General features: G+C 38.0%; 1 protein-coding gene and 1 long non-coding RNA gene across 2 annotated transcripts; one reads left to right on the forward strand and one right to left on the reverse strand.

The window, feature by feature from the left end:
• Positions 1-7,238: 7,238 nt before the first annotated feature.
• LOC127434811 (uncharacterized) lies at positions 7,239-17,501 on the reverse strand. The gene is made up of 3 exons (XR_007896097.1): positions 17,372-17,501; positions 8,404-8,592; positions 7,239-8,244 (listed from the first exon to the last, which is right to left on the reverse strand). It is a non-coding gene; the product is annotated as an uncharacterized LOC127434811 (long non-coding RNA).
• Positions 16,017-23,854, forward strand: LOC127434810 (tripartite motif-containing protein 16-like protein). Its single transcript, XM_051687809.1, has 5 exons — positions 16,017-16,133; positions 17,666-17,698; positions 17,823-17,885; positions 21,376-21,515; positions 22,639-23,854. Exons 1-5 carry the CDS (start codon positions 16,088-16,090, stop codon positions 23,047-23,049), a joined length of 693 nt encoding a protein of 230 aa, XP_051543769.1. The 5' UTR covers positions 16,017-16,087; the 3' UTR covers positions 23,050-23,854.
• The last annotated feature ends 613 nt before the right edge of the window (positions 23,855-24,467 follow it).

Below are 24,467 nucleotides of genomic sequence, written 5' to 3' on the forward strand. Positions count from 1 at the left end.
GAATATCTCCCTTCTCTTCTTGTTCAGCAGCTTTAGAAAATGAATAAATAAATAAATAAACATAGAACATTCATTTGCAGATTTATAAGAGAGTAAGTGTGTGTGTGTGTGTGTGTGTGTGTGTGTGTGTGTGTGTCCTTAAAACAACTGGAGGCAATAAGAGACACACTCTGTTTCTGTTTTAAAAAGTGCTTGCAAATATTTAAAACATATTTTAATTGATGCACATAACATATTCAATGAGACTAAAATGATTAATGAACGAAATGAATTAAAAGTCAAATAAAAAACAGAATGTTTACTCTCTTTCTGAGCAACAGTTAAGTTTGTAACTCATACCAACAAATACAAAAACTCTTTCGTTTTAAATTTGTCCAAAATATTAGGTTGAATCCTTAAATGTTGATCTAGAAAAACAACATTTTTCATAAACAGGCCAGAGAGCTTCATGCACAAGGAAAGACGTCAATACAGCACAATAGAATTTCCTATTCTCATCCTCATTCATTTACATTACCATTGACATTTTCACATTAATGCAAGCAAAGTATATTTTCATACACCATAACAGGTGAAATAAAACCATATTAGATTACTAATATACTGTAATGTAGAAAACATACTATTAACAGTAAACAAAATGTTTTCTAATATAACAAAATGTTATATTAGAAATATAATTTTTCTCTCTGTTATGCACGCCTGCTTAGAATTTTGGTCATAGTTAATGTCAAATATATATAGTTAGTATGTAGTTTAAATGTAAGGATTGTAAGATATGAGGACGTTGCTATGTGTTTTTCTTAAGCATTCAGGTTTATTACCGTCCTCAGCTGGACCTTCTGTCGATGAAAGAACGACAATAAACTAAAGAAAAACTCAAACGCTATGCTTAACTTTTCATTTTTATAACTTAAATGTCTTTTGATAAAGTCACTTACCCTCTGCTGGCTTTACGTCTGTGAAAAGTAATGAGAAAAAGTGAAAGTTGACATTGCATTTACAGTGTAAAAGCGCTTTTATGCCCATTTAAAAAAAAAAAAAAGTGTAATATAACCTATAATTGTACATCTGCTACATTTCATTTTACCTAGCAAATATTGTCTGTGCCACTAGTTTTATCAAACAGGACTGCAAACATAATGACAGGTTATCTTACTCGGCTTACTTATAGTAGTAGTATATACTTATAACTGACTCTATAAAATACGTGACTTGATGAACGTCACTGACGACCACAGAAATGACAGAGTTTATTATTTTATTTTATTTTTTTCAATTTGGAACGCCCAATTCCCAATGCGCTCTAAGTCCTCGTGGTGGCGTAGTGACTCGCTTCAATCCGGGTGGCGGAGGACAAATCTCAGTTGCCTCCGCATCTGAGACCGTCAATCTGCGCATTTTATCACGTGGCTTGTTGAGCACGTTACCGCGGAGACGTAGCACGTGTGGAGGCTTCACGCTATTCTCTGCGGCATCCACACACAACTCACCACACACCCCACTGAGAGTGAGAACCACATTATAGCGACCACGAGGAGGTTACCCCATGTGACTCTACCCTCCCTAGCAACCGGGCCAATTTGGTTGCTTAGGAAGCCTGACTGGATCACTCAGCACACTCTGGATATGAACTCGTGACTCCAGGTGTGGTAGTTAGCATCTTTAAAAGTGCAATTAATTTCTTAACGTGTTAACTTTTTTAATGAGGAAAAAATGACTGAGTGCACTTCTAAACAGAACACAGATATATCGGCTGACTTAGCATTTTGTTGGTGGTACTCACTACTTAATCACCTCTTCAGTGTGTACATTCACATTAATAAAGATTCTGAAACTGAAGTGGTTATGAGCAAATGATGGTATTTTTTGGAGCTGAGCTCTTCCCCTGGGGATATCACTGCTGTGCAGTGTCTGTGGGCAGAGAGATAAAAGGCACCCACAGATTCAAATGCTAAAAGTGCTTTTTTAGCTCTGATATATTATCTTAGACTGTCACATGGCCATTGGTATGGATTTAGTTAAGGTTATGAGGGTTACTGTTTACTAGTATCCCATAACTGTTATTTGGACCCCAGCAAGGATTTCTACACAACAGGTAATGAAATATAGCGGTTAAAATGTGTCAACCCTTGTGTTTTTAGTTCCTGATCCTCCTCAATTAAGTGTTGCCTTTTCCCAGTTTTCAAATCAAAGTTGACTTGGCAGACTTCAACATTTCACGTTAACCTGAATTAATGTAACTTATTATTATTGATCTGTTTCATATTGTCTTTGAAGTGGTGAGTGTGGAATTGTGTTAAGACACGTTCACCTAATGCTGGATATTCTCTCTCCCATTCTCAGTCTATCAGGTGGTTTCTCGTCTTACAAGCTCAGCAGTGATTCACCTGAGGGATTTTCAGGACGGTTAAACAACTAGACTGCTACGACAGGATGAATACACATATTTCACAACCATATTTAATCTGCAAATCACTGTCCGTCTGACAGAGCATTAGGTTTTATGAGCTCCACTACAGGTTTGGTGAACTGTTAATGGATAGTTGACCCATCTTATGAACATTATTTACGTCCACATTTTCATGGAAGGAATATAATGTGACTGTATGGAAGCCGGATATACATTGAGTGATATAAACTTGCAACTGTGCGATATCAAGTCAAGAAAACCTCACAAATACAACTTTATTTCTCATAATTTCGACATTACACAGTATCTCACAATTCCGACTTTCTTATATCTCGCAATTTCAACTGTATTTCTCACAATTCTGACTTGATTTCTCACAACTGCAAGATATTCACTAAATGGAGTTCATATCTCATGATTACAAGAATAAAGTCACAATTGTGAGAATAAAGTCAAAATTCAGAGATACAAAGACACAATTACAAGATATAAACTCGCAATTGCAAGGTTTTATAGACTTTATTTCTTGCAGTTGCATCTTTAATTCTCGCAATTGCAAGATTTACACTAAATTGTGAGTTTATGTCTTGTAATTACAGAAAACGTCACAATTGCAAGAAATAAAGTCAAAATTGCAAGATATAAAGCCGCAATTATGAGATATACTAGCAAATGCAAGGTTTTATAGACTTTAATTGTGACACAATTGTGAGTTTTTATAGTGTAATTTCAACTTTATTTCTCGTAATTGCAAGATTTAAACTAAATTGCAAGTTTATATCTTATAGTTACAAGAAAAAAGTCATAATTGCAAGGTTTTAGACTTTATATCTCTCAATTGCGACTTTATTTATCACAATTCAGACTTTCTCGCAATTGCAAGATACACACAAAATTGTGAGTTTATGTTTTGTAGTTACAAGAAAAAGAGTTGCAATTGAGAGAAATAAAGTTGCAAATGCAAGGTTTTACAGACTTTATTTTTTGCAATTGTGATTTTATATTTTGTGATTTCAACTTTATTTCTCGCAAATCTGACTATATTTCTCACAATTGCAAGATCTAAAATAAAGTGCGAGTTAACAGTATATCTCGTAATTACAAGAAAAAAGCAATTGCCAGAAATAGTCATAGATGTGAGATATAAATTTGCTATTACAAGACATAAAGTCACAATTTGCAAGGTTTTAGACTTTATTTCTCACACTTGCGACTTTGTATATATTGCAATTGTTTCTAACATTTTCGACTTTTTTCTTGCAATTGCAAGATATACACTAAATTGCGAGATAAAAAGCCACAATTACGAGATATACTAACAAATTCAAGGGTTTGGAGACTATTTCATGCAACTGTGACTTTCTATCTTGTAATTTCAACTTTATTTCTCGCAATTGCAAGATTTAAACTAAATTGCGAGTTTATATCTTGTAATTACAAGAAAAAAGTCATAATTGCAAGGTTTTAGACTTCATTTCTCTCAATTGCAACTTTATCACAATTCAGACTTTCTCGCAATTGCAAGATACACACAAAATTGCGAGTTTGTTTCGTAAATACTAGAAAAAAGTTGCAATTGCAAGAAATAAAGTCAAAATTGCGATAAAGTCGCAATTATGAGATATAAAGTCACAATTGCTATATTTCTCACAATTTTGATTTTATATCTCGTAATTTTGACTTTATATCTCACAATTGCAAGATATAAACTAAATTGCGAGTTTATATTTCATAGTTTCAAGAAAAAAGTCAATTGCAAGAAATACGTAAAGCCGAAGATGTGAGATAAGAATTTGCAATTAAGACAAAGTCACAACTGCAAGAAATAAAGTCCCAAATTCAAGGTTTTAGACTTTATTTCTCACAATTGCAAGATTTATGCTAAATTGTGGTTGACACAGGATACTTGTGAACCCACTGGCTCTCCAGGCCCCGCAAGCTCAACTTGTTCTTCGGGGCGTTTCGAGTCACTGATTCGATCAGGAACCGCAACAGTGATCTCTGTATCATCTCGAACCGCACTACCATTTACTCTTAGATCTGTATCAGCAGGAGTGTGCTTCGTGTCCTCAACATGATTATTAATTACAAGCTCGTTAGCATTTTCTCTGTCTTCAGACAGAGGAGACGCTTCAGCTTGCTGATCAGTTTTATCACCATTGTTTTGTTGTCAGAGTTATTGTTTATCTGAACCAGACGCGTTTGTTCCACAGAGGGGCCAAGCTCAGTCTCATTGCTTTTAACCTCATCGTTCATTTGACATGATTGTTTTGTGTGACCAAATTTCCCATTGAGTCTGTGCTGATATAGATTGTATAATCTTTTCCCAGCACTGCAGTTTTCGCTGACGTATTTAAAGATTGAAATTGAGCATTCAAAATCATGAAAGTATGGCGTCTAAACGACATTACATGTTTTAGATCTGGATTTTTTAATCCTAAAGGAATCATTTTAATCGGCCCAACTAGTATACCATAGCGAGCTAGTAAACACTCAAGTGACTCATTAGAAGTGAATGGAGGTACATTCGAAAGGGTAACTTTTATGGAGGGGTTCGATAGTGGTAAAACTGGCAAAAATATATCTCCTACAGATAAACCAGATTCAACTAAATGCTGAGCCATGGATACTGCTCTCAGGAAAACTACAATGGCTTTATTCATCCTGGATGCAGACACAATATTTCGAGCACCTACTTCCCTGCCAATCCCATTTAAACAGTCCTCAACTGTTACAGATTCGTCCGATAGACATTTGCACCCATGTCGGGCTGTTAAGTTAGTAAACCCGTCTGAATCTGTTCCCATTTTCACCACCTTAAGCTAACCAAATCAGCGACACACAAAGATACCTAATTAAACTTGCACAATATAAACTAATCTTGAACTCATACTAGGACTGTGTTCCAAATGGCATAAATCACCCTCCAAAAGGGTACATTGAAGGGAGAACAATCATGATAGTTATGCTGTAAGATCGATTCAAACTGAATTTCCTGTAAACATGACTTAAAAAGTGAGTTCCAAATTACCCTTATTTTTGAGCCCCACACCTTTTAGCCTTTCAAAGCTCTCAGAGTGGATGGCAAAGTCTTCGATGGAACGCACCCTAAATATGGCTACCTGGTAAAACTAATTTTCCAGTCAACATATTGAATTATATCAATGGATGATAATAATACAGCCCTAATTTTAACACTGGTCTAATAAACTAACAAGAATAAATATTCAATGCAGTATAAAAGTGACTTTTAATGGAACTACTTTTATGTAGTCAATTTGTTCAAATTTTTTTATGAGTTTTAGCAGATTGCACTACAAGAAAATGGGAGGTCAGAAGAGGACGCTACAGCAAATCTATGTTTTTTTTGTTTTTGGCACCATTCGGAGTAAATTCTAGAGACTGTTGCGAGTGAAAATCCCAGGAGATCAGCAGTTACAGAAATACACAAACCTGCCCATCTGGCACCAACAATCAAAATCACTGAGATCACATTTTTTTCCCCATTCTGATGGTTGATGTGAACATTAACTGAAGCTCCTGACCTGTATATGCATGATTTTATGCACTGCACTGCTGCCACATGATTGGCTGATTAGATAATTGCATGGATGATTGTTGGTGCCAGATGGGCTGGTTTGAGTATTTCTGGGATTTTCACACACAACACTCTCTAGAATTTACCCAGAATGGTGCCAAACGCAAAAAACATCCAGTGAGCGGCAGTTCTGTGGACGGAAACACTTGTTGATGAGAGAGGTCAACAGAGAATGACCAGACTGGTTTGAACTGGCAAAGTCTACGGTAACTCAGATAACCACTCTGTACAATTGTGGTGAGAAGAATATCATGTCATCTGCTATTCTGAGATGCGGGTTGGCGCTATATATCGTTTGGGTTTCCTGATGATTTTTTTAATTTTTTTAACCATAACCAGCTTGTACTGCTCTGTTTAGGCTTTGTGATCAGCAGTGTTTCATGACAGGGCTGGTCAATTAATCCTGTGTCGCCACTGTTCTGGTATATTCATAAAGTCACAGACAACAAAGTATTGAGTCTTTAAAGGGTTTAAAGGTTCTAGGAAAATGGAAACGTCAATATCGAATATATAATGACAATAGATTTGTCCTTTTTTCGTTTTATCTTTAAATTATCCCCTATCGTTCCTGCAATAATACAAGTCTACCACTAGGGGTCAGCATGCGCCAGTACAGTGCAGTGAGTGAGTTTACAAGCAAGATAGATCTGACATTATGATTAATAAGCAGCTGACATGTGTAAGGTCGTGTAAACGCCTTAAATAGTGTTTTTATAATATTCCTCTGTCGCATTTAGTGGCCCCAAAAACTTTAAAAAAGTCTAAATGTCATTGCATTAGTTAACAAAATATCAAAACAAGTATATGTTCATTTTGCTCAAACACTATATATATATATATATATAATGTGTTTGAATAAAATGAACATTTTTGTTTTATTCTATAAACTACTTATTAGGTGATCACCTGAAACAAATCTTATTTAATGAGGAAAAGTATAAAACCACTGCTGTGGTCATCACTATCCTCTTGCAATAGGACCAGCTGGATGGCAAAAACAATGCTAGTAGTACCTCAAAAAATTACTACTGACCATGCCAAAAGAGTTGAAAAGTTTTCAGTGAGGAAAAGAAGTCAAGTCAAGTCAATCTTTATTTACAGAGCACATTTAAAAACAACAGAAGTTGACCCAAAATGCTTTACAGATCAAACCAATAAATATACAATGACAGATATATCTATATAAACATAATAATAAATAAATATCTTTAAATACAACATCGTGCATTTACCTATTTCATCCTATTCAAGGACCTACTCAAAAGCTAAAGAATAAAAGTACGTTTTCAAAGAAGATTTAAAAATGGCTAATGAAGAAGCTGACCTCACATGGAATGGGAGACTGTTCCAGACATTTAGACCTACCACAGAAAAGGCACGATCACCCTTAGGTCTATAGCGACAGTGAGGAACCCTCAAAAGAAGTTGATCAGAAGAACTGAGCACTCTAGAAAAGAAGGGTTCAATTCTGGCTTTACTGGCAAAGGGATACAGTGAACATCAGGATGCTTCCATCCTTAAAATTTCAAAGACGCCGGTTCATAAGAACAAGGTCAAGCAGCAGACATTGGGGACAACAAAGCTACAGACCGGCAAAAGGTGAAAACGACAGTCATTCGAATGTCACTCAACAACCGTAGGATGACCTACAAAGTTACCTACAAAAAGAATGTTAAACAGCAGCTAGGGTGAAGTGTACAGTTCGAAACAGGCCCCTAGGGGCAGGGCTGAAGTCATGCAAAGCTATAAAGAAGCACTTCATCAATGAGAAGCATAGAAGAGCTAGGCTGAGGTTTGCAAAAGACCATAAGGATTGGATCGTAGAGGAGTAAGGTCATCTTCTCTGATGAGTCCAATTTCAGCTTTGCCCAACACCTGGTCGTCTAATGCTTAGACGGAGACCTGGAGAGGCCTTCAAGCCACAGTGTCTCGCACCTACTGTGAAATTTGGTGGAGGGTCGGTGATGATCTGGGGGTGCTTCAGCAAGGCTGGAATCGGGCAGATTCGTCTTTGTGAAGGATGCATGAATCAAGCCACATACAAGGATATCCTGGAAGAAAACTAGCTTCCTTCTGCTCTGACAATGTTCCCCAACTCTGAGGAATGTTTTTTCCAGCAGGACAATGCTCCATGCTACACAGCCAGGTCAATCAAGGTGTGGATGGAGGACCACCGGATCGAGACCCTGTCATGGCCAGCCCAATCTACAGACATGAACCCCATTGAAAACCTCTGGAATGTGATCAAGAGGAAGAAGCCATCAAAATAAAAAAATAGGTGCTTGACACCCCTGATCAAAATAGTTCAAAAATCGGTCTGAACGATTAATTGGCAAATTAAAAAAAATACATCATAGTAAATGTTACACCTTACAATTTCTCATATTTTTACCTGTCTGCTGCTAGGAGTGATCAGACACATGGCAATTTGAGTGCCCATGAAGCAAAGATGGCAGCATCCATGTGGCATTCTGTCGGGACTGAATGCACCAGCCGAATAACTGTCATTGAGATTAATGGGAATGCTGACGGATAGCTCTTTCCCGGTAGGTCAACGTTGGAACTTCTACCTTTGCTGCGCCTGTTTCAAGTCAACATAAAAAGAACGTTTACAACCCATTTTACTTCTGTAATGTGACATATTTTTGAGAGAAACAGGAAGTTCAATGCTAAAAAATATGTTGTCTATCAGGAATTGATTGGATGTTGAAAGTGTTTCTAAATGAAGGTGGTTGGAAAGGAGGGAGTGAAAAATAAGCGGGATTGGTGACATGAGCCGAAATGGAAAGTTGGTTCAGAGACGGAGTGAGTTATTGGGTTAAAGACCTGACACTCTCTTTTTTGTCCAGATATATTAAATTATTCAAAAATCCGTAATCCGTAAAAACGTAATTCACACAACAATTCACACCTCTTCTATGAACATATTTTTTATTACAGAGTTCAAAGTCATTTTGATAATATTTCTGGGGCTTTACGTCAACATGTCATGTGATGTAACCATCCAGACACAGTAAGAAAGAAATACATTCATAAAATTAAAGTCTCACTAAAAGCTGAAATTCTTGATAAAAGTAGGCACGTGCATAGTGCAGAATAATCTTTTATTATTATTCATTAAAAAAGTAAGCAGTGAAACAATTTAGTTTTAAAATATGATTCATGTCTGCCAACCAAATCAAAAGTCATGTGATGTAACCAACATGTACCCGCAAGACCGGGTGTGGACAAGGGTGTAGCCCTTACTTTTGGGTGGGCCTCAATAAAAATGGATGGGCCATGTTTTTTTCCCTAGCAACAGCGAAGCGGCACATTCAAACAGTGCTTTCACACTTTCAGAAATATGAATTTATGCATTATTTTTACTATTTTATAAATATATATTTGAAGTCAAAGAATAATCTCTAATATTCTGGGCCCTCCCCGGCCCACCCTTGGATACGCCACTGTGTATGAAGTTTGAAAGAGTCACATTATTTTGACATTTTGGCCTCATAACCAGTACTTTCAACAACTGCATGCAGAATTAATACATTTAATAGAACCCAACACTGTTTATATAGCACACTGATTGTACCGCTGACATCATATGTGAGTACTGCACAGCAGGTGATGCCCATGTCCTTGGCACTCTCGCTGTCTGTCACTCTCACACTTTCTCTCCAGTCGGCACCTGATTTCAAAGGCAGATGTGGTTTTATTCCACACCAAAAACAAGCATGTTAGCCATGTGCTAGCTGTTGACCTCATTCAGAATGGTGTCACATGCCTTGCACAGCTCTATCGCAAAAGTCCTATCCACAAAATTCCCATGCCGCTTTGTGGGCGATGTGGGCGGAACTTCCAGTTAGGCGTAAACAATCGTTATGTACTAACGCAGCATTAAAAATGACAGAAACTTGAGAACAAATGATCACAGAATTATAGCGAGGCCATATTGTTCTTCCTCACCAATCTGTTAATGATTATGGGTTTCAGGATGATCGCAAATAGAAGCATTTTAGTTATTTTGTTGAGTCTTTATCCATCGATTTAGGAACCTGAGCAGACTAACCTGAAAAGCGATGTAGCCTAGGGTTCCTCAATAGCTGGCCCACGGGCCACATCCGACAAATGTTTGACCTGCGCTAAAGGCCTGTTCACACCAAATCCATGACGATTATGTGAGACAAATGAGACGAAAGGTCTATATACACACATAGTGCGTAAAAAAGTAGGCGGCGCTTTTGCTGTTCAACAAACATTTATACCATTCTCATAACCACACCTCCAACTGTTAGAGATTAATATATTGAATGCTGTTAAAGCATTCATTTACCTAACTGCTTCATTATGTTCTTTAATTATTATGTTCTCTGTTTCATTATGTTCTCTCATTTCCATGGTGTTGATGCATTCTGAGGAGTATATAATCTGTGTTTTTATGTGAGTGAGATGAGTAGACACTGTGTGTCTATCTGTGTATTTGTGCGTTTGAAGTGTTGTCTTTATTTGGCCAAAGTTTGACACTGGCAACGCCCTCCTTACAGTATCTAATGGCCGTTTGCCCGATCGCTCTACATGAGATAACTATATAAGAGCCACTGCGTAAAGACGCTGACTACCACCCCTGAAGTTGCGAGTTCGAATCCAGGGCATGATGAGTGACTCCAGCCAGGTCTCCTAAGCAACCAAATTGGCCTGGTTGCTAGGGTGGGTAGAGTCACATGGGGTAACATCCTCGTGGTTGCTATAACGTGATGCATGGTGAGTTGTGCGTGGATGCCGTGGAGAATAGCATGAAGCCTCCACACACGTTACGTCTCCATGGTAACGTGGTCAACAAGCCACATGATAAGATGCACGGATTGACGGTCTCAGATGCGGAGGCAACTGAGATTCATCCTCCACCACCCAGATTGAGGCGAGTCACTACACCACCACGAGGACTTAGAGCGCATTGGGAATTGGGCATTCCAAATTGGGGAGAAATAATAACAATAGTAATAATAATGTATGTAATTGTAATGTAAACAGAATGTATTATTAAAAGTACTAGTTGTACACATAAATTTAATTGATACTGAATTAATGTCAACACTGTTTTCCAAATTCCTCTTAAGGGTAGACATGCACATTCTGCAAAGACTTGTGAATTGCAATTCATGTGAAGCATTCACAAAAAAAAAAGATGCTAAATAGAAATGAACAAACTCTCAAAATGTCTAATGAACTTTCAGCACATGTACACACACCTGTAAGCCCAGTAGTTCTATCGTTTATATGTAAATCGCTCAGTTTCTGGACGTCTATCGTAGCCTGACCATAACGGTGGATAATATAAGTAATCCCCTCTGTTGACTTCTTGCACACAAACAAATTATTCCAAGCTTTTTCAAACAGATGTTCCTAAGTTAATCCTTCTGTAGGCAGCTGATGGAAGAAGCAGCATCTGGGACTGGAGCGATGTGCTTTGCGAGTGGTTTCTGATCATAACAAAGACAAAACTTTAGTTTCGCTTGATTATTAGGATAACCAAGGGCGTAGATTTGGCAGTCAGTGCCCCTCAACAAACCTCACAAGCAGAGCAGCCACAGAATGAGATCCAGGATGTGTTGACAGCTTGGCGAAGAGGCACAGAATGCAGGGGTCTCCAGATGCAATTTTCATAGTTTCAACTGTTAAACAGCGTTTATGATTTTGAGATGCTCCAGAAGTGTAATTTAGTTTACCTAACAAAATTAGGTAACTCACAATAAAATCTACTTTTTGCAGTGCATAAAATGTCTTAATAATCTAATCCAAATACTGTAAATGCAGAAGTATGAAAATAATTTATGTTTGATTTTCATGCATATTTGTAAAGAAGAATGACCAGCTCTACAAATTGGACAACTGAATACCAAGGTTTTATGTCATATTGAACAAAAGAGATGGCCTTTCCAACAAATAATGATGTGATTTGGGAAAATATAATTACAGTATGTACACTATATTGCCAAAAGTATTCACTCATCTGCCTTTAGATGCATATGAACTTAAGTGACATCCCATTCTTAATCCATAGGGTTTAATATGACGTCGGCCCACCCTTTGCAGCTACAACAGCTTCAATTCTTCTGGGAAGGCTGTCCACAAGGTTTAGGAGTGTGTTTATGGGAATTTTTGACCATTCTTCCAGAAGCGCATTTGTGAGGTCAGACACTGATGTTGGACGAGAAGGCCTGGCTCGCAGTCTTCGCTCTAATTCATCCCAAAGGTGCTCTGTCGGGTTGAGGTCAGGACTCTGTGCAGGCCAGTCAAGTTCTTCCACACCAAACTCGCTCATCCATGTCTTTATGGACCTTGCTTTGTGCACTGGTGCGCAGTCATGTTGGAACAGGAAGGGGCCATCCCCAAACTGTTCCCACAAAGTTGGGAGCATGGAATTGTCCAAAATCTCTTGGTATGCTGAAGCATTCAGAGTTCCTTTCACTGGAACTAAGGGGCCAAGCCCAGCTCCTGAAAAACAACCCCACACCATAATCCCCCTCTACCAAACTTCACAGTTGGCACAATGCAGTCAGACAAGTACCGTTCTCCTGGCAACCGCCAAACCCAGACTCGTCCATCAGATTGCCAGATGGAGAAGCGTGATTCGTCACTCCAGAGAACGCGTCTCCACTGCTCTAGAGTCCAGTGGCGGCGTGCTTTACACCACTGCATCCGACGCTTTGCATTGCACTTGGTGATGTATGGCTTGGATGCAGCTGCTCGGCCATGGAAACCCATTCCATGAAGCTCTCTACGCACTGTTCTTGAGCTAATCCGAAGGCCACATGAACTCTGGAGGTCTGTAGCGATTGACTCTGCAGAAAGTTGGCGACCTCTGCGCACTATGCGCCTCGGCATCCACTGACCCCACTCTGTTTTACATGGCCTACCACTTCGTGGCTGAGTTGCTGTCATTCCCAATCGCTTCCACTTTGTTATAATACCACTGACAGTTGACTGTGGAATATTTAGTAGCGAGGAAATTTCACGACTAGACTTGTTGCACAGGTGGCATCCTATCACAGTACCATGCTGGAATTCACTGAGCTCCTGAGAGCGGCCCATTCTTTCACAAATGTTTGTAGAAGCAGTCTGCATGCCTAGGTGCTTCATTTTATACACCTGTGGCCATGGAATTGATTGGAACACCTGAATTCAATTATTTGGATGGGTGAGTGAATACTTTTGGCAATATAGTGTACTAAGAAAATAAGCATTGGTACTAGGCTATATATTGATGAAAATGTATTAAGTATATATATACCACGGACATGAAATGTACCCGCAATTATAGAACATGAGAGTCTCATGTGCGTGCCTCAGATAGACACGTTTGGAGCATCTCACTTGTACTCTGCATTTTTAGTATGCTTTGTCAAGATTCTGTTGTGCTTACTCCTGAAGTGAGCGATTCTCATTCTGTGTCTGTGCTGCTTGTGCGTTGCGCTGCAACATACTGACGTGGCTCATAAAAACAGATGTACTTCAAGCTTGAATTGCTGGTATGGTAGGAAATCCATACTTGAATTATGGAATTTACATATGATATATAAAAAATGAAGAAGCAGGTGTCGAAATAAGCGCAAACTCTGAGAACGATGATTCTCAGTGTGTTCAGAAGCACCTCTAAGAGGTGTGACATAGTCTGAAAATAACCCACATGATTCGCTCTTCCCTCCTGGACATGCTGGTTTGCTCTCAAGTGTTTGGTACTGTTACGATCGTGATATAATATGATATCATGATGTATTGCGATATATTGGGTCTTAGGGCTGGGTATTGATACTGATTTCCCGATTCACAAGCTTTTGATTCCGATTTAGATTCATGTTTCCAAATGATCTACCGTTTTTATCAACTGATCTTATTCACTTGAAGATCAGCTTACATTTTAGGTCAAATTAATGAGGGACTAAAAAATATTCTAAGAGGTGCTTCAGCTTTCTACATGTACCTTCACTCTCTGTCGCTATGTACACACACACAAACATCAAGTTAAGTAGGGCAGAGAAGGTCATTTTGGCTTTGAGACATTATATCACTTTGGCATTTTGACACATTTACACACTCACCAGACACAAGGTTGATGGATTTATATGTTGTCGAGATGCCTGTACTGTTTCTGTAAAGGCAGCCCGATGACAGCCATGTACCACACACACACTCATGAACAAACACATATAAATATACTCACATTCATCTATTTTGTAAACTTTATTTTGCTTTGCTTTGTTTTGGAAAGGGCTGCCAGAAATATTAAACCTAAACTGAATTCACTATATGATCACAAACATACAGGAACAACATTAGGAAATGACGACTTTCCATGAGAATTGTAACATTTGGGTGAGCTATTTTTTTTGAAGTGGTTCGAGCTGAATTAATTGCAGAAATTTGTGGAGAATAAGAATAATGAAAAGTTACATTTTAATACAGTGCTTGTCTTGCAAATCCAACAAATATATGTATGTGTGTGTGTGTGTATATATATATATATATATATATATATATATATATAAAACAAAGTGCATAGTCCCAACAGCCAGACAAAAGGTAATCAAATACTATCCAATATACATTTTCCAAGAGAATACTAACACAACTGTCGAGTAAATCAAAACAGCAGGTGTGTATTGCAGCATCACAAGTACACAGTTTGGTCACTATGGACGTGTGACTGGGTTTAGAAAGGTTCTGTTGGGAACATTATCTTACAACTTATTATTACAAATTATATTATTTTACATGATTTACTATCTTCATCCATGTACTGTACAGTATGTTGAATAATTTAGGATAACCGCACTGCTGAAGTGGGTAACGTTTCAGAGGAGACATGCACACATTCTGTGTCATGCTTTATTGATGATGTAGCATGTATTTTAGACCTGTTAATCTCTGGATCATATATCTGATAAAAGTGTTTGTCTGGAATGAGTCTGTGGAATCCAACTGGTAAATGCTGCAGTGTGCCAGGATACACAGTCATGCCAGCTGGGGAACACACCTATGTTTCACTGGAACTGTTCACATGTGTACAAACACAAACTTTTCATGCATTTTCAAGCTTTTTCAGGCTGTAAGTTTAATCAGACAAAACCTCATTTTTAAAGAGAAAGGTTGTATAAGCAAAAAAAAAAAAAAAAAAAAACCATTTCTTTTAAATGCAAAGGCATTCATTTGGTGTCAGCATATAATTGTGTAATTAATTTTTTTAACATTATTTGTACATTAGAGGCTTCTTTTGTTGGACAAGAAAAACTAGCTTCATAGCATGTGAACCACATTTGGTTTTCGACCATTGAAAATAGGTCAAATTTAGCAATTTACACCTGGAGCCGCATTTAAAATCCCATATCTCTGGGATTTAACCATGTAGGGCCTTAAAAATTAAAATTGGTTCAGAACCAGAATCTAAAAGGATATTAACATTTCTTTAATACTTCTGGAGTTATACAGTAGATGCTTTAACTTTGATAAAATAAGGAAATAAAAAACTTGTTTTTCCAATTTTTGGCACCATTGGCATACAATGCAACAATAACAGACCTACCTATCTCTGTGTAAAAATAAAATAATGATGCTGACACCTTTTATTAAGTGAAAATGGGATTACTCAGTACATGTGTATCCATGGCATTTAATATTTTGCCTTTCATCATCATTTATGTAGTTCTTTCAGTAGAGAAAAAATGATCAGAAGCAACATTTTGAGTCAGGGACCTCTGGTTGAGTTGACATGGAATGACTCTGTTTCAGTTTGTGGCAAGTCTTTCTATAGATAGTGGGGTAAAACTTGTGTGAGTCATTTGTATTGGTTTGTGTTACCTTTTCACACTGTGTGTCTATCTGTGTATTTGTGCGTTCGAAGTGTTGTCTTTATTTGGCCAAAGTTTGACACTGGCAACGCCCTCCTTACAGTATCTAATGGCCGTTTGCCCGATCGCTCTACATGAGATAACTATATAAGAGCCACTGCATTCAGCACACTGACCATATCCAGACACATTCAACACAGACATAATCAAGCTCTTACAAATATAACCCTCAAACAAAACAGCAAAATGCCTTCAAGCTCAAGAATTATGACTCCTCAAACCAAGAAGCCAGGTAAACCTTCACGATTATATAACTATATAACTAACCATACAGTAAATCTCAGCAGGTTTCTTTTCCAAGTATGTTGTTAAATGCATTTATGTTTTTTGCATCACGTTTTTAGAAATGTTTTAGTTTTAGGGTTTCCATTGTAATACATATTCTGAACCTAGAGCTAACAGCAACATAATTCAGTCTGAAAATGTAAGTGACTGTCAAACAATAGTTTGAGTAAATAAGTGCGCAGCGGTTTTATCACAGTAAAATTAATTAATGCCATTCAATTACAGCTAAGATAAGAATCTGATAAGAATTTAAATGTGCCAGTTTCAAATTTCCAATTAATAAGCTTTTTGTTGTTGTTGTTGTTGTTGTTGTTGTTGTTGTTGTTGTTTCAAAGTTGGAGCATTTATAACTCCAGAAGTATTAAAGATATTTTAATTATTGACGCTGACTACCACCTCTGGAGTCACAAGTTTGAATCCAAGGCGTGCTGAGTGACTCCAGCCAGGTCTCCTAAGCAACCAAATTGGCCCGGTTGCTAGGGAGGGTAGAGTCACATGGTGTTACCTCCTTGTGGTCGCGATTAGTGGTTCTTGCTCTCAATGGGGCATGTGGTAAGTTGTGTGTGGATCGTGGAGAGTAGCATGAGCCTCCACATGCTGTGAGTCTCCGCGGTGTCATGCACGACGAGTCACGTGATAAGATGCACGGATTGACGGTCTCAGAAGCGGAGGCAACTGAGACTTGTCCTCCGCCACCCAGATTGAGGTGAGAAACAACGCCACCACTAGGACCTACTAAGTAGTGGGAATTGGGCAAGATATTTTAATATTGTTTTAGATTCTGGTTCAGAACAAACTTTCCTTTTTAGGTCTTCATTTTTAAGGCCCTATATGGTTAAATCCCAGAGATATGGGGACTCTCAAATAAATCCTGACCAAAAAAAAAAAAAAAATAATACATAAAAATAATTCTGATTCAATTAATCGTTTATAAGCAAATAAGGTTGTTGAGGTATTTTTACTGAACGAAAAAAAAAAAAAAAGCTCTAATACAAATCAGCCCAACTGATGATGTATGAAGTGTGAATTGTCCAGATGGAGATAATGAGTTTTGGGCTGGTATATTGTTGGGCTGTAGGTAGATGCCACATTATTAACCAAAACAAAGGTGTTGAAACTCGTTTTGAAACTGGGCTACTGGGTCAATCAGTCACTCTTACACACATTCATACACACAGTACATACCATTCGAGTCTTGCTGTTCCCGGAGGAATGTCCTTGATGGCTTAATCCTGTCAAATGTCAAAGAGAGATGCCATTTCATGTTAAGCTACAAGCACAAACAGCCACACACACAAATATTTGTAGCATTACTTGGACAAGAAGTAAAAATTTCCCCATATTTATTAATTCAAAAGTATATCCATTATTATGTTTATAATAACACCACAGTGGTATATGATGTGTGTAGCACATATCTGCTCTCTCTTTACTGATTAAAATCAAATCAAATCTTTTCATTCCTCTTCGTTCTTCAAGGCAGGAAAATTAAAGCCAGAAATACTCCTGCTGGTAAGTGCAATATTAAACATCCGTCTAAACCCGCTCTGCACTTTTACAAATTGATGATATTACCATTAACATTACGCAGAATTCAAATTCCATGCAAATGTTTCTTACTTTTTCCCTTTTTCAGAGAAGCTGCCAGTTTACGAGCCCAACATCCCAGAGCCCACATCCAGAGAGGAACTGCTCAAATGTGAGTCACACAGTACAGTACATTTTCATGTCTCCAACACAAACAGTTTGTCTTAAACTTAAAGTAATAGTTCACCACAAAATGATAATTCTCTTATCATTTACTCACCATCATACAGTCTCAAAATCATATGGTACTTGACTTTCTGTCTTCTGTGGAACACAAAGATATTTTGAAGGATGTATGATGTGTTTTTGTCATTGTAAATCAATGGGGACATAAAGGCAGCATAACATCAGTCTATACGACTCGAGTGGTTTAGTCTATGTCTTCTGGAACTATATGATCACTTTGGGAAAGAAACAGACCAAAACAACTCCTTATTCACATCTGTAGTCTCGGCACGATCTTAAGAATAGCCGTTACCCTTCCTTGCACTTAATGCATGCATCAAGGATGAGTAAATGATGAGAAAATTATCATTTTTGGGCAAGCTATTCCTTTTGACATATGTTGTTGTTATTTTTATGTCCTAACATTAAAAATTTGCAAGATGCATTAGCAAGAGATATTCCAGGTGTTCCTTCATTTTTTCATCTCTATAATCCAAATGTTTCAAAGAATTTTCCTTTTTGTGTGGTACTCAGTTTTAGAGGTGGACCGATTCAGTTTTACTGATTAATCAGTGCCGATAGTTGCTTTTTTTTGGAACAATCGGTTATCGGCAAAGTTTCTGTTAACTTTTTTTGTTTTTATTCTTCTGTGTTCCTCATGTGGCCGGTGCTGGTGAAATATAAACAGCCACTGACACCTCGTGAGGATTTGCTGTATCAAAATATTTTGTCACTGACAATGTTCATGCATATTCTTATCCTCACTTCAATGCATATTTTGGTATTTTAATGAGTGGATAATCAAGTGTTCTAAACTGAAATGAGGACATGAAAAGAGCAATGCAACTACAGTATAATGAAACAGGATATGGAAACTTTTGAGCACAACTGTATGTGTATATATATATATAAAACCTTTCATATGGTGACTATATAGGCTACTTCAATATAGAGCATCTCAATGTAGAGCTTATTCTCTATTGGGAGGTGGCTGTGGCTCAGGTGGTAGAGCAGGTTGGCCACTAATCACAGGATTTGTGGTTCAGTTCCCAGCCCACATGACTCCACATGCCAAAGTGTCCTTGGGCAAGACACTGAACCCCAAGTTGCTCCCAATGGCAGGCTAGCACCTTGCATGGCAGCTCTGCTGTCATTGGTGTGTGAGTGTGTGTGTGAATGGGTGAATGAGTCACAGTGTAAAGTGCTTTGAAAAAACTGCTATGGTTAAAAAAGCACTATATAAGTGTAGACCATTTATCAATTGGCTTTGGTATTGTTTATAGTTAAAGTCCTGAGTTATGCACCAAATCTTCTTTTTTCTGGTTATTATTTGAATTAGGATTGGTTGAACAAGAAACTGCATACAATGTTATTCATTTCAGACTCTTCTAGCCTCTGTCTGTGCCCATCTTAAGGAAAGACTAGGACATCAGCTGGTTTATCGGATATCGGCCTTGTCCACCACCCTAGTTATCGGTATCGGTAAAATCCACTGTCGGTCCACCTCCACTCAATTTATAGGTCCTGTCCTGTTAATCTTTGTAATATTAAGCCAGTTCCATAATGACATAATTCCCCAGGAAGTGACATAATTTTTGTAAGAAAACAAAAGTACTGTACAAACATCAGTAAGTTTTAGCAATGGATTTTATGACTTGGTTTGTCCCACTCAAAAGCATGCCATATTGTTTGATAAAATGACAAAGTTGTATGATAATATCAAAACTTCAGAGGATCAAAAATATCAAAATGCACTTCAAGTTGACACGCTCATGTATGCGAACTCAATCCCTTACTGAGCAATGGCTAACTTCAGCTTTTTATTTCCATTGTTAGGCATTCTGTTACTTTTCTAACTATTGTGTAAATAATCACATAAAGTTGAAGTGCCTGAACTTAACCAGAGCTGAAAGTCTGCTACCTCCTTTTTAGGTATGTGCACAGATAGTTGTCATTCGGTTAACCGTTCGACGCGGCACTGTTTGAATATCAAAATGACTATACAGTTATTCTACAGGTGCTATACAGGTCTGCAACCTGACGAGCTCATCTAGTTCTGACAAACCTTTAGGTTTTCTGGACGGTTTTGGGTCAGTTTTTCAAGTATAGGGCAAGTTAGGGGCTGTTCAAACATGCTTTTGTGTGCATCTGCGCTGTTATTCTATGTACTGTTAACATGCCCTGGTCAGACGACTTTGACTGTTGCCGAATCTCACCATTTTCTTTCAGCGTCTCGCGCAGGATCGCCCCATTTTTAGACACAGAGTAAAGTTAAAACATTTTTATAAACACATCTCGAAACAGCTGCCTTGTGTTTCATTCGTTGTGCTGCGTTCTGAAGAAGAGTACCCTACTTTAAGTGTACCCTACTTTGTTTTTCAGTGAGCAGCGTTTCAGCGCTTGTTAGACAGTAAGACATTGTTTTCCCCTTTTGCTCTGATGTGCATATTTAGTACAATAATTAAACAAGTTCAATGCCATTTGTCAATCTATGTAACCATTTAAAAGCACCCCGAATAGTCCATTTAACAGCAGCAGTGTGACTCCAAGCACATGATAATATTTGCATTTGTTAGGCAGTGACAGTTTGATTATTTTTGTTTGACTTTAATGCGTGTGTGGAATTGGGGGCGTGGTTTAGCGATCGAATGGTGAGCGAGATCAGGAGATGAGAACGGTAAGGATCATCACCTGTCAATGATTGTCTCTAACAGTTGTTTGTCGTTGCAGTGAGAGTTGGGGACAGATTAAAGAGCAAGCCAGTCGCCAGGGAGGGGAGAGAGAGAGATACCACGCGCCCACAGAGACTTGCGTGCTACGAATAGAGCAAAGTTTTGTTTTGTTGAAAAATCTGTAACTTTTTGTGTTGGAACTTGCCATCTTGTTTCCTCCTTGCACCTCATCATGAACTAGTTACAGCGAGATTTTATCATTTGAAGATGTATGTATTGTGCTAGTTAGACTCATTGCTCACTGTGCACTTTATTTGCTGCTGTTTTCAGTAGTGTTTAAGGAAATTCCATAACAATAAACATTCTTTGTTCCCGCATCCCGACTCCAGATTAGAAACCGGTTAGCCGTTCATAAAACCTCATGGTTAACTGCATGTTAAAAATGGTAACCGTGCACATCCCTACTCCTTTTACAGAAATACTTCCTTAAATTGCAATACAATCATACCAAATGTAGAGTTCTGGCAACTACCCTCAAACTTGCCACAAATTTGCCACTCATTTTCACATTGCTGCAAAGCTCATCTGCATGTGAAAATGATCAGTGGCGAATTTGCAGCAAATTTTCCATGAACACTTGATTTTAGTAAGAGTATTCATTTTGTAAAAAGTTACAGTTCAAAAGGTACTGCATAAAACAAATGACCCAGACACAAACAAATTTACAGCGGTTATAACAATATTCACCAATCATTTCAATCTTAGACTGGGTCGATCTTTCATTGGATGATCGAACTGCCAATAAATTGCTGTGGCTGACGGAGGGTGGAGCCAAGGTGTCCCGCATGACGAATGAGGTGTGCCCTTACCTGGACAGGCCAGAAAGATTTGAACACTGCCCACAGGTGAAACACATTTACATTTGTGATTTATGTTAGTCAATTTATATTTTATTATTATACATGCGTAATTCAACATGCATGTTAATTGAAAGATGACATAGAGTATTTGCACATTAACAGAATGTTCAGGGTTTAATACAAGTTCAGCTCAATTGACAGCATTTGTGGCGAAATGCTGATTACCACAAAGAATAATTTCCCTCATTTGAAAAACAAAACTAATCACGATTACAGTAAGGTGCTTACAATGGAAGTCAATGGGGCCAGACATTAACAGGGGCGGGGCCAGACAATAACAGGGGCGGGGCCATACATTAACAGAGGTGGGGCCATACATTAACAGGGGCGGAGCCATACATTAACAGGGGTGGGGCCATACATTAACAGGGGCGGAACCATGAGTTTTTCAATGGGGTGGCCAGGCAGGGGCAAGCAATCAGTCTGTGGTGGCACAGAAATGTTCGGGCAGCATTTTTATATCGTCGGACTGTGGGGGTTGGGGGGAGTGGATACAAAGACACCTGGGACGGAGAGGTGAGGCGACCTTGGTGTGCGCACATGTTAAGTCTGTATGTTTGTACAGAGACGATTCCACCTCTAAAGAACTAAATTGTGCCAAAAAATGACCAATAAAATTACCAAAACGGCAATTGCGAGTGGGGTGGCCAGGCTTCAGTCCATGGTGGCCACGGCCACCCCTGGCCACCCCATAGCTCCGCCACTGGTCATTAAGTATTAAAATATACATTGTTTCAAATGTATAGACATAAGATGTAATCTTTATACATGTTAACATGAGTTTAGTGTGATAAAATCGCTTACTAACCTTGTCTGTGTAAAGAGTAAACCATTTTGCAGTTTTGTCACCATGACAATGTAACACCGTAAACACGGCAATGATTTTATAGTAGTACAGAGATATTACACATTAAATACCATCCGAACATGTATGTTTACATCTTGTGGCAATACTTCTGAAACAACGAGCTCATTTACATGCACGTTCTTACACCGATTATGCTTAATAAGCTGAAAATGTGACAAAGTTAATGGACCTGTTATTTGTCAGCTACCCATTTCTGTTTTACACATCCACAGGATGCAATGATTGCATGTGTCTCTACAGGTACTGTGTAAGGAGTCTATCTGGGCATCACGGTGTTACTGGGAGGTACTATTCTCCGGCTGGGTGGTTATAGGTGTTACATATGAGGGTGCAGGGAGGAGGGCAGGCGACTGTGGCCTTGGGGAGAACGAAGAGTCCTGGGCTCTGGGTTGGGCCGGGTCCTGCTATGACGCCTGGCATAAAGGAATAAACATCAGAGTGACAGACGTGCCTCACTGCAGCACTATAGGGGTGTATGTGGATCAGCCCGTTGGCCTGGTCTGCTTCTATGCTGTGGAGACAGAGGAAGATTCCAAGAAAAAGTATCTGAAACTTCTTCACAGGTTTAAGAATCCCATAAAGGAGAAAATGCTGCCAGGTTTCTGGATGGGAAGACAGTCCTCCTGTTTAATACTTAAGAAAGAGGAATGAGATGAAAGAAATGGACACGGCAAGGAAATACAGATTTTAATTCATATATATATATATATATCAAATGTTGTAGTAATCCTTACTAGTTCAAAACCTTTTTTTGATAAATGTCAGGTTGAGGCAAGTTGCCACAATGTTTCACATGTATACAGTTTATCAATTATGGATTTGTTGGCCAAATCAATAGATTAATTATGAAACAGAAAAAATATAAAAGGTAACATACCAAAATATCAGTTTTATGTTTCATAATTATTTACTTCATTAAAAAGTGTGACAACTATTCCCTATCTCGCCTATGGCAAGTACTGTATATATATATATATATATATATATTTACACTCACACACACACAATTTACAGTTCAATCTGTTCTGTTGTTGCTGACAAGTTCGATTGTTTTGTTTTTTTGTATTATTATTATTATCATGTAAACTTTTAATACTCTTCATGATATAGTCTGGTCATATTTTTTTATTTAATTCTGGGTTGTTTGGTATTCGCCTAATAAGAAAATGCATCATTGTGCATAACGATGCAGTTGTGATTTTTAAAGCTGCAGTGTGTAATTCCTCATTAAATAAAATTGCAAAAATAAACTACTTTCAGAATATTCCCTTTCTTCGTTATTGGGTGAACAAACAGACCCCAAATCCTATTGGTTGAATGAATCAATGTTGCTGTGTTGAGCTGGTTGAGATGCACAAACAAAAAGAGTGACTTTCTGAAGGACGTATTTACACTTTTGGGGAAATCAACCTACTAATAGTTTATGCACCAGTAGTTGTCTCTTCATATTAAGCCAGGAGAAGAGAAAGTATTTTAACATTGAAGTCACTTTTGACAATGTATGCGCATTTAGATTTATATATCCAGTGGCACTGTTTTAAGGCATACATATGATACACTTCACAATTGACCTCTGTTTGTCTTTACAAACGTAGGGGATATACTGTAAGCTACCTTCATTTTCAGAATTCTTCTGTGATGCATAATCACTGTTTGACCGTTATTAGCTACATTAAATAAAACAGTGTGAAGTGTAATTTTCGGAGAGTTATACAATGTTTTTTTTATTATTATTTGCTTTAAAATATACTAAAAGCTGGGAGTAAGACTCAGGCAGCTATTATGGCTCAATTAGACAGTTTTAGGGGACCCTCTTGTGGTCCGATAGGGAAGGGAGAAATTCTGTTGAGCATTAATTTACACCAGCTGTTCTACTGGTTGTATGTTGAAGGTTCTGTTTACATTGTATATAGATATTTATTGTTATAGTAATTTATAGTTAAATTGTATATTTATTTATTGTTAATTTTGTAGCATTTTGTGTAGTTAATATATTCCAATTTTAAGGTAATATACTCAAATTTGTTGAAGACTATATTGTGGTGTCATTTTTTGGGTGGACCTGGATC

This window comes from Myxocyprinus asiaticus, chromosome 44 (genome assembly GCF_019703515.2).
Source record: "Myxocyprinus asiaticus isolate MX2 ecotype Aquarium Trade chromosome 44, UBuf_Myxa_2, whole genome shotgun sequence".
NCBI lineage: Eukaryota > Metazoa > Chordata > Actinopteri > Cypriniformes > Catostomidae > Myxocyprinus > Myxocyprinus asiaticus.

Bases quoted from the DNA above. Each gene is read 5' to 3' on its own strand.
- LOC127434810 (XM_051687809.1), top strand. From the start codon at position 16,088: ATGCCTTCAAGCTCAAGAATTATGACTCCTCAAACCAAGAAGCCAG. The intron at 16,134-17,665 runs GTAAACCTTCAC...TCGTTCTTCAAG, and splicing joins TCCTCAAACCAAGAAGCCAG to GCAGGAAAATTAAAGCCAGA. The intron at 21,516-22,638 runs GTGAAACACATT...GTGTCTCTACAG, and splicing joins GATTTGAACACTGCCCACAG to GTACTGTGTAAGGAGTCTAT.